Source organism: Coenobita brevimanus, chromosome 1, assembly GCF_032717465.1.
Source record: "Coenobita brevimanus isolate Jiangsu-jjx chromosome 1, ASM3271746v2, whole genome shotgun sequence".
NCBI classification, from domain to species: Eukaryota; Metazoa; Arthropoda; class Malacostraca; order Decapoda; family Coenobitidae; genus Coenobita; species Coenobita brevimanus.
Window position 1 is genome coordinate 62911845 of NC_136954.1, and position 12129 is coordinate 62923973.

General features: G+C 42.6%; 1 protein-coding gene across 1 annotated transcript in view; it reads left to right on the plus strand.

Annotated features, from left to right (window-relative positions):
- sev (receptor protein-tyrosine kinase sevenless) overlaps positions 1-12129 on the plus strand; it is a 212496-nt gene that overhangs the window by 138579 nt on the left and 61788 nt on the right. Inside the window, exon 20 of the mRNA XM_080272579.1 lies at positions 5385-5543. Coding sequence (XP_080128705.1) covers positions 5385-5543 — 159 coding nt within the window. The remainder of the gene's footprint in view (positions 1-5384; positions 5544-12129) is intronic.

Genomic DNA, 12129 nt, shown 5'->3' on the forward strand with positions numbered 1-12129 from the left:
GTCTGCAGCAAGGTGAAATGCATATTGACAGTTTTTCTTTTACCATCATATTGTTTTGCATCATAAGTACACACCAGAAAGTCAGACTGTCAACAAACATTACTACCTCAACATTATCCGTCATTAAAGTGATGCAGTTCAGTGGAAGAGAATGTGGCAAGTTGGAAGCTGTACCATGACAACGCCCCTGCCCATTCTTCTCAACTGATTCGGGAATTTTTGGCCAAGCACAACATCCTACAGGTCCAGTAGGTTCCCTGCTCAGCAGATGTGGTTCCGTTCAACTTTGGTTATTCCCCAAGCTCAAAACACCGCTGGTGGGTTCCCTGTTTGAGACGAGAGAAGAGATCATGATAAATGCAATGAAGCACCTGCAGGAGATATCAAAAACCGACTTTGAACAATGTTTCAGGTACTGGAAAGAATGCAGTCAATTCCAAAAGGGCCTACTTTGAAGGGGATTAGTGTCCTAGCTCAACAGGTTAGCTATTTATTTTTTTAGAGCCTAAAGTTGGATACTTTCTGAACAGTCTGTCTATCTATCTATTGCCAAATAATTTAATCCTGTGAGGGTTGGCCGGAAACAAATTGCTTCCATGTCACCCTGTCCCTCACCATTTCATTGCCCTTCCCTCAGCTTACATCTCATATACCTCTCCATCTCATCCTCAGCCTCCCCCTCCCTCTCTCCCCATCCACATCACTGACATACACTTCCCTTATTAGTCTCTCGATCTTCATCCTCTCCACATGGCCAAACCATCTCAATGTATTCCTCTTTAACGCATCCACACTGCAATGCTTCTTCACTTCCTCATTTGTCAGTCTGTCTCTTCATGTAACTCCACATGCTCTCACTCGTTTCCACTGATCTCATTCTTGACTTGTGTCCTTGCAACAAGGTCCAAGTTTCACTTCCATGCGTTACAGTTGGTATCACAGTACTGTCATGCAATGACCTTCTTACTTCCATGCTCACTTTCATCACTGCTTTCAAAGAACCAGCAACTTTTCTTCCCTGTTGTACCCTTTCAAGCACTTTGTCCTCCAAACTTCCATCTTTACTCATCACACCACCCAATTATGTAAATACGCTCATATTTTCCATATCCTCACCATCCAGCCTCATTGTACATTCACAGACTTCATTTCTCTCAAAGACCATAACTTTACTCTTCTCCACATTCATTGTTAGATTCCATTTTTTTACACACTCTCCCAGACTCATTACCAAGCCTTGTTGTTCACCTTCATCTTTACTTAACAGTACAGTATCATCTGCAAACACCAATACAGGAAGTTTCCAAACATTGCCCCATTTCATTAGGGCCGCTCCAGCATCCACTGCTCTACCTTGTATTTCTTTTATAACCCCATCCATATGCAGATTAAACAACCTTGGAGGCATTATACATCCCTGTTTCAATCCAACTAATAGAAAAACTCACTCAGTTCACTATCCACATGCACTGCTGCCTTAACACCCTCATACATATTCTTCATTGCATTCAGCAACTTCCCATTTACTCCATATATCCTTAATACTTTCCACAGTCCTTGTGTATTCTCTCTGTCATATGCATTCTCCAAATCCATGAAGGCTGCATACAACTTCTTTCCCATCTCTAGAAACTTTTCCACTAAAGACCTAAAAATGAATATCTGATTTACACAACCTCTTCCCTTCCTAAAACCTCCCAATTCTTCTCCAACTAATTCCTCTGTTATTTCCCTAACTCTTTCAGTAAGTATCCCACCATATACTTTGTTTATTACACTAAGGAGAAAAATGCCTGTATGACTATTACATACAGCACTTCTTTTTCCCTGTTTCCTTTGTCATCATCATCATCTGGATATCCTTCCCCACCCTAGGGCAGGGTGAGGAGTAGCACCGTCCAGACAGCCCAAATTTGCCCAGTCCGATGGGCCATGCTTGCATTCACTCACCATTCAAGCCCCTAGAATCCTGGCTCTATCTGATATGCCAAAAACATTCACTATGTTCTGTTGCTTCACATAATCATATCTGATAGAGTCAATCCGGACTCTGTCACGTTAAAAAGGGGTGTCAAATCCCTGATCATGTGCATCTTCTCACAATATTCATCCAGCCAGCTTGATCTCTTGTCAGTCCCCTAGCCTCACCAACTTCCAAACTTCTCTTCCTCACACACTCATCCACCATATCCCTCCACCTTTTCCTTGGCCTACCTCACCTCCTCCCTCCTTCATATTCACTCAGATATACCTTTTTCACCATTCTGTTGTTATCCATTCTCTCCACATGACCATACCATCTCGTTACACTCTCTTTGATTCTGTTTTCCACAGAGTTCCTCACTCCATATTGTTCACGAATCATCTCCACTGCTCTTACTCTTGACTTTTTGTTTTCATGCTACACCTTAGTCTCACAGCCGTATGTTAAAGTTGGCACTAACACTGCTTCATGTAAGCCTCATGCAGATGCAACACTCAAGCCTCTGTTTCTTATCAAGGCCTTCATTGCATCAGCTACTTTCTTTCCTTATGTCACATTGCTTTCCACGTCTTTTGCACATTTTCCTCTCTTTTCTATCCCTGACCCGGTATTTGAACTCTCTCACCAATTCCAGTCTCTCCATTCACAGTAACATCACACTGCGAGTCACCTTCTCTTTCAGCAAACCTCTGCACTAGTCTACCAAGTTCTTGTCTGGTATTTGCAAGCAGTACTGCATCATCAGCATGCAACAAATTTGAGATATCCTATCCATCACCATTCATTACCAACACCATTCCCCCCTCCTTTACTCATGTTTTTACTTCTGTCATTGCCCCATCCATATATATATTGAACAACCATGGGAACATCAGACAGCCTTGTTGCACTCTCACACCAATCATGAACCATTCACTTAGATGCCCATTTACCCTTACACATGTTTTACTACCATCATAAAAACTCTTGACTGCACCTAGCAGCTTACCATCTACATTCTGCATGCACAAAACTTTCCACAATTCTTCTCTATCTACTTTGTCGTATGCTTTTTCCAGATACATCACCTTATAGTCCTTCTCACAAGCCTTCTGTACTGTCTATCTCACTGCATGTATTTGATCTACACATCCTCTTGATTACTCACCAGGACTTCTGATATCTCTCTTGCTTTCTCTATAATAATTCTTCTATATACCTTTCCTACCACACTCAATAAGCCTGTGCCACAATAATTCTTTTCCTTTGTACATGGGAATAATTATACCTGACTTCCAATCCTCTGGGACTCTGTCTTCCTCCTAGACTGATCTGCACATCCTCCATATCCATTCTACTACTCTCTCTCTCCCATGCTTCATCATTTCACCACACACTCCATCAGTTTCTGCAGTTTTCCCCATCTTGACTCACTTCATTGCTTCCACAGCTTCCATGCTACTGATCTCTTCCTCCCTTCTCACCACCCTCCTTCTCCCAACCATTCCCCAGCCACTCATACTTGCATTACTTTCATTGTCTGTGCTTAACAGTTCCTTAAAGTGTTCTCTCTGTTTGCTCACTTTTTCTCCTATCTCCACTATCAGTCTACCATTTTTATCTTTCACTCCCCAACTAACTTCTTTATCACCCTGTCAAACTCTCTTTACTTCCTTCCAGAGCATTTTCTTACATTCCCTCCACTTTACACTCAAATTCCTTCCAAATTCCTCATCCACTTACACTCTCTCACTAATCTTTTCACCTCTCTCTTCCTTGCTACATGTAACTCTCTCTTCCATCTTTCAGCTTCCTTTATACCTCTGCCTCCCATCCACTCACTATATGTTTTCTTCTTTTGTGCCACGGTTTTCCTAACCTCTCCATTCCACCATGCTGTTCCTTGCATCCCATTTTGCCTTCTCCTCATGCCACACACCATCTCACATGCTGCACAGATTTCTTCTGTGAAATCTTGCACACACTTTCCACCTCTCCCATCTGCTCCAAATCATATTTACTCAATTGCTTCTCTACTTCTTTCTTATATTTTGCCTTTTTACCATCCACTTGCGACTTGCAACCTTTCTACCCTCCTTCTATGGACTGCCATCTCCTGTCCTTCCCTCTGTCTATTCCTCCATTGCACTTGAACCTTGACTTTCACCACCACCAGGTGGTGGTCAGAAAGTCCACTCCCCCAACCTCTTTATGCTCTTGCATCCATTACCTACTTTCTCATTTTGTCATCCACACATACATAATCAATCATTGCTTTTCGGTCATTCAGTTCACCACCCACCAATCTCATTGCTTGCCATGTATGCCTGTGGATCATTTTGTGCCTAAACAGGGCATTGGCTATCACCAACCTCCTCCCTGCACAAATGTCTGCTAGAGCACTGCCATTCCCTTCCACTTCTACAGGTACACTGCACTCACCAGTTACTCCATCACATTCCCACTTTTCCATTAATATCTCCATTCAAAAGCACTCTGTCATTTCTCTCAAACTTTTCCATGCACGCTTCCACGTTTGCCCAGAACTCTTCTTTCACTCTGCTTGCATGATCTAACATTGGCACATGCACACACACATTCACCCATGTTTTTATTCCCACTTTCCATCTTACACAATCCATGATCTAACTGATCCATACTCTCTTATATTCTCCTTCTGTCTCTTGCACACAACAATACATGCACCCTCTTTTGCTGTGTCATTCTCACCTACTTCTGTGCATATACCCCATCCATACTCCCACTCTCTCACATTCTCACATCTCCATTTAGTCTCATTTAATCCACATATGTCCACTTTTGCACCCTCAAGCACCTGGACAATCTCTCTCTCACTCCTTCACCTCATCATTTGGACCCCTTACATTATGTGTTGCAATCCATATCATGTCCTTTTTCCAGTCCTTGATCGTCACCTGTTGGTCCATTCTGACCTGAGGCTTCGTCACCTGTTGGTCCGTCCTGATCCACGGCTTCTTGTTTGTATTTTTAGTTCACTTGTTTTTTGGGGAGGGGCACTAACCTTGTGCCAACCCACTTATTGACATGTAGGGAACATGTGTATTGGTTGGTTATAAAGTTACCACCCAGGCCATTAAATAATTTCCTGGTTTACATGAAATCATTAATGTAGAGTTACCTGAAATAGAGTACCACTACACTGAATGAGTGGATGATGGGCGCCCCCACTGAGCTCTTATCAATGTTCTCTCAGTTAGTTCTCTGTTGGTCAGGACAACTCTGGCTTATGCGAGATGGTTTCTTTCAGGTGGGAATGAGTTGTAGTATCTACAGAGTATTGATCATTACTGTTCTTCATTATTATCTCCTCCATTATTCATTATCTTGCTTATTCTCTTCGTTTATATCGCTGAATTACTCACCTGTCTCTGAATCACAGGCCCGATGTGGTACCTAAGTGAAAGGTTGGTGTGGCTGGACGGTGATGGTGATGTGGTAATGTCGGACACATCACTCAACAGCTCTGCCTCACTCCATACGGCTGCCCTTGGTGTTACACGCTTCACCATTGTACTCCCAGACCTGCATCCCACCCCAGGTTAGTGCTAAACATACACTTGTTTCTGTACCTTTTTCACCTTAATAACTTGGCCTAAAATTGCCTGCTCTCCATCTTGAATGCTGAGTTTTGACATAGATTTACACTGGTGTTTGATGCTGCTCATGAAAAAGTACTGGAAAGGATGTAAAGTAGCAACATTACCTTTATCTGCCATTGAGGTGTGTAAAATAATCCACAAAAGGACAAAAATCTGGTCCATGTAATTGAATTCTGTTCCATATTGCATTTGATAATCTCTGGTTTGCTATTGATATCCTTTTAATATTGATATAGTTTACATGAATAATTTGCTAGAGAATGATAAGGTGTAATGGGCAATATAAATTGCTAGAAAAGAAGTGTTACAAAAACTCATTAGCCAGTGGGAATTTGGTTCAGAGGGCAATGGTAACCTTTAGGCTGTTAGTTTTGATGCTGTAAGATAGTATTTTATAAAATTGTGGGAGGGGTATTATGTACAGTATGTAAAGCAAAGCAAATGTAAGATCAACCCCTTAACCCAAAGATGTTATTATTGTGTTATTCTTGCTGCTTCTAGATAATTTTTATTAATCTCTCAAGAGCATCCTAATAGTTAAGATGTCACTGCAGGCTATACCTAACCCATGCAGTTTGAAATGTCCCTTCTGAACTGAGCTAATTGTTTTTATGGTAGCAAGAATGGATAAAATGTACATCATCATTTGAAGGGGTCAAAGATAGGTCACTTCACAGGACGTGAGTAGCAAATTGAAGAACTTAGCAGCCATATTCTGACTGGAGGTGAAGAATTGGTTAGGAATTCAGAAATCTGATGTAAAATGCATGAAAAAGCAAAGTAATACTCCATGTTAAATTCATAGCACCATTTCTTAACATCCACACAATTGTGGTAATTCAGTGAAATGATTTGTAACTATTGTCAGTTTCATGTAAGCTTTCTCATTACTGAATTACAATACACCCATGACTTGTGATGAATATGTGTTTTTCAGTTTTAGAACATTAAGTGGTTTGTCACATCATGAATCTTTTATTTCTATTGAATCAGTACAAAATCATATAGATGTGTTCTTGATAACATCCATTTCCACTACGTCCCTTCCAGTATATTGCCAAGTTAATTATTACTTGCCATTGGATTGTTAATACCAATGTAGAAGTAGTCATATTGTGGCAATATTAAAAAATATAAAATATTAAAACTGGAAAGATTTGACCAGCTGGAGCATCCAGGCATCTCCCAGCTCTAGCTTTTGTCGTTGTCTGATCACTGATGTGCATGGTTGCTTATCTTGCATTATCTTTGTGTATTTTAGCTCTTGTCACCCAGCATAATTATTTTGAATGAATGTTAGGCTAGGTAATTCAGTTAATTTTTTATTTATACCCTCTGAAAGGGTGGCGGGGGAGGGCAATACATTTTGCCATAAAAGAGCAAATGCATAGAATGCACATAGCAGATACCTGAACAACTGTTTACTCAATGTCTTTGTTACAGTCATTTTCAGCATTATATTGCCTGTACATTATGTACAGTAATATGCGATATACAAGGATGCTATTCACATGTGTTGGTAATGTCTAGGTTGGGACTAAGTCATAGTTTCTAACAGAAAAGATACACAGAATGCATATAGCATGTATCTGCACAACCATTTACTCAGTGTCTTTATTCTGCTCATTTTTATGTTATGTTGTCTATAAATAATGTGCAGTATGTACAGTGATCCTTCGATTATCTAACGTAATAGAGCCATCGGTATGTTCGGATATGGACAATGTCCAGATACAGAGCAATATCCTACCTATATATACTGTACAGTACCCTTTCTGATTATGGCGGTGTTCATTGGTCTTTCAGTTATTTAGACATCATAATACATGGGAATATCCAGTGCAATGCTAGACACTGAGAAAACAATGAACAAACAACAAAAATCTAAAAATAAAGTAAAACAGAGACGATGAAAGTTGCAAAAAGAATTTATATAGGGGTCGGTGGGGATGCTCACCATCCACTCACTCGATGTAGTGCTGCTCTTGGGTGACTGCCCTTTCTTTTCTTCCTTCCTTCTTTCCTTCTATCCCCTTCTGTCTTTTTTTCCTTCATTCTTTCCTTTTCCTTCTGCCTATGGGTGACTCTACTGTACACTCTCTCTTCTTTTTTTCCTTTTTTCTTTCCTCTTCTGTCTGCCTGTGGGTGACGCTACACTGAGTGACAAGCCAAATGGTTTCCTGTATGCCAGGAAACTATTTACTGTGCTGGGTGGTAACCATATAACCAAATTATGGTACCTGGTGGTTCAGTGAGTAATTAAGACACTCCAGTTGGATTGAGCCTCTGCAGGTTTGTATCCAAAGGGGGGTTGAGGTTTATTGCTCATGTAATGCCACTGAGGGATGAATGAGGCTGATCACTCTCATCTTAAATGTCAGGACCAACTTGCCTAGCCCAGGGCTCCTACTCTTCTCATGTGGCAGTGCAGGATTAGATTATGATGATATTGATGACAATACTTACCACCCAGTGAGCAGCTGACAGGCATCGTAACCCACTAGCCTCTAGCTGGTGTACAGTAATCCCATGTGGTCTAGTGGCTAAAACTAAAATCACTTAACAAATGTCAGACTCCCTCCTCCTCCTCCTCCTCCTCCTCCTCCTCCTCCACACTGTGCACTGTGCAGCCTCCTTTTATCTAAGACACCCGTCGTATATATTTTTCAATCTCCTCAATGCAAAGAAAGCAATGTAAGCACAGATTAGGATCTGCACAGATAACCCTGAGTTAACCCCTTCTTTACCGAATTTCCGAAATGTGTACCCCCGTACTCAAAATGAAGTGTCGGCATCGGAACCGAATACGATCATGAATACTAGTGTACTCACGATCATTTTAGGGGCCTATTGGGCTTCCTCTTCCTCAGTTTGGGTGCTTTCTGATCCCATGTGTGATGACATATGGCAATTTTGTCACTGATGCTGCACTCCCCTGCCATATGCCCCTGCCATGCCCCTGCCATGGGGCATAGTTTTATGAAAATGACTCAGATATGTTGTGTAGGTCATTGTACCCTATATATTTTGAATTTGGTATATATAATGCCCTATAACACGTGATATAATATAGCCAGATAATGCTTCTTGGTAAGGGGACTGTCGCTAGCATAGCAACAGTGGTGGTACTGTGGGAAAGTGTGTGAGAGCATGCCGTAGTGTTTTTCAAGCAGCCGAACGTGTCAATGCTTTTGGATTTACTTCTGTGCCATGGTGTCTTACGGCAATGAATCTGACTTGGATAGTGACTTAGAAGTGTCTGACGATAATGAAACGATCTGACACAACTGTGAGTGACTCTGATGAGGAGTACATGCCCGAGAATGACGGCGAAGTGAGCGATAATAGTGGGGAAAGTGATACTGATTCTGGTATCAGTTTGGCCTTGAAGCGCATCACCCCACCCCCACCTACTTTTGACCTGCCTGTCTCCTACCTCATGCTTCATGGATCTTCTTCATACTTACAAGGTAAATAATAGAATCATTATTCTCCTCCCTATTCATTGATTTATATCTCTATCTACTATATTTATATGTATATTGTATGTTTACTAAATCAGTTGGTTAGACATGTAATATTGTCATGTACATTATTTTAACATATCATAAACATATCTCATGGTCAGTATCTACTTACCAATACAAAAATAAATAATATAAAGCAAATAAAAACGATGTAATGATAAAATGAATACTACCCCATGAAAGAACCACGCCTGGGGGACGTTTGGTTTGGCAGGGGGGTAGCTGAGCGGGGGAGGGGGGGGGATGCGGTAACGAAGGGATTAATGGTCACTACTCTCACTTACGACCTGTGATGGGCTGTGGATCACTGAGGGTCCCTGTTAGTCAAGTGACCACCATCGGGATTTTTTTAATGTACCAGGGGTCACTGCTTCAGGATGAAACTTGTGTACTTGTCCCACATGGGAGAGTTCCTTGTCTCAGTGGAGCGAACGGAGCTAGGGCCTGATTGACTGCTGCCTACCTCAAAAGCGCCAGGCAAGGCTGCCACACCACCCCTAAACATCCACATTGTGCAGTGTGTAGTTTCCACGTTATGTCCACAGACTTCCCATAAACTCAGTGTACTGGTTTATAATGTCATGCCATTACTATTAGTTTATGTGATTACTTTCTCTTTCAGGTTACTCAATTGGGTAGCTAATAGACAAAGTATTATAGAATGTGACTTTTCCTTTCCAGTTTTTCCTATGAAATTTCCATGTCAGTTTTTCCATGCTGCATGGTGGTTTTTCTCATTTTTTTTGGAGGGTTTGGTGGTGGGGGGAGCCTTCTTTGCTTTACTATCCTTATCCTTCAGCATGTAGAGTTAGATCTTGTAGTCATAGTTTTCTCTGTAACAAGCAGCCTTGAAAGGACCATAAGGTCTGTTGCTGTTTGCTTTCCTATGTAATCCTATGTAATCCTCCTCCTTTTCCTCCTCCTCCTCCTCCTTCTCCATCCACTGGAACTGGGCAATGAATGGGGACATGCGGCGAGATGATGGAGGCCTACCTTAGGAGTTTCTGAAGATAGCCACAAGCTCTTGTCTAATGGCGACTCAACGGCTGTCGATGTGCTCGGTTGTGGGTCTGAGAGGGAAGACTGGGGACAAGGTGGTGGTGGTGAGAATGGGCTCACATGCCTGGGGGTGGCAGGCTTGAAAAAGGAGTCAATCTTTGACTGATGTTAGATGTGATGTTTCTAATAGATGATGACAGCATCCCTGACATCCCACATCCATTGCCAGCTTCAGTGGTACCAACTCCCTGTCACAGTGTAGGTGCTTGGCATATTCGAGCACCTGCTCTGTGCTGACATGTGACGCACCAAGACGAGGGAGTGATGGAGTGGCGGGGTGCTCAGAGGCAGGTTCCTCGTCCTCGTTGTCATCTCTGTCCTCTGTCTGCCCTGCAGAGACAGCTGCGGCAATCTCCTCATCTGACAACATCTGATAACCAGGATCGCCACCGTCGTCGCCCAACCAATCCTTCACATTGTCGACGTCCACATCCTCTCCAGCCATACTAGACAATGGTAGAAGTCATCCGTGTCAGATCCCTGAAAGTCATGCGAGGCCTCATATCCCTGAAGGAGACAAGACCAAACACTTTCAAGGATTTTGATGGAGACTTTCTTCCAAGCATTCTTCCAGTTGAACACTGCAGACTTGAAGTTGTAATGGTGAAGATTTTCCAAGGTCCGCTCCCCATGTGTGTCAACCCCTTGCTCATCTTCCAGCACCATCATCACCTCCTCGGTACAGTCTCTTTGTTGCCACAGTAACACCTTGGTCCATTGGTTGAATGAGAGCAGATATATTAGGTGGCAGAAACATGCACTTAATACAACTGTTACCAGCAACCAATTCCTGCTCGGACAGATGCGCAGGGGCCTTGTCGAGGATCAGGGGTGCCTTCACCTGGTTGCGAAGGATACCAAGTTCCTCCATTTCTATCTATCTATCTATTCTATTGCCAGATGCCTCAATCCCATTTGGGGTGGCCACAAACAAATCGCCTCCATGTCGCCCTGTCCCCCGCCATTTCACTGCCCTGCTCCCAACTCACACCCCCCTCTCTCATATACCTCTCCACCCCATCCCTCCACCTCATCCTCTGCCTCCCTCTCCCTCTTCCCCCTTCCACCTCACTCACATACACTCTCTTCGTCAGTCTCTCACCCTCCATCCTCTCCACATGGCCAAACCACGTCAGTGTGTTCCTCCTAATGCTTCCTATCACATCCACATCCACACCACAACACTCCTTTATATCCTCATTCATCAGCCTGTCTCTCCACGTGACTCCACAGGCTCCTCTCAAATAACTCATTTCCACTGCTCTCACTCTTGACTTGTGTCCTTCCAACAACGTCCAAGCTTCACTTCCATACGTTAGAGTTGGTATCACAATACTGTCATGTAGTAACTTTTTCACTTCCATGCTCACTTCCCTGTTTCTTATCACTGCTTTCAAAGAACCAGCAACCTTTCTTCCCTGCTGTACCCTTTCTAGCACTTCACCCTCCAAACCTTCATCCTTACTCATCACACTACCCAAGTACTTAAACGTACTCACATTTTCCAATTCCTCACCATCCAACCTCGCTGTACATTCACTGACTTCACCTCTCTCAAAGACCATCACTTTACTTTTCCCTACATTCACCTTTAGATTCTGTTTCTTACACACTCTCCCAAACTCATCCACCAAGCCTTGCAGCTCCCCTTCATCTTTACTCAACAACACAGTATCATCTGCAAACATTTGATAATGGATATCCTCCTTGACAAAGTGTCTGTGGAACCAATCTGTGAAGATTTTACAGGTAAACTGGGCCTTCACAGAATGGTACCACACAACAGGCAGGCTGTCAGTCAATCCACAGAGACAACGTGGCTGTTTTGCATGTCCAACAATAATGGGCTTGAGGCTCTGCATCCTGTTAAGATTGGCGTAGCACAAAACCAAGACATGCTGTTTGGACAACTTCCGACCAGACAGTCATCTCCCTCTCA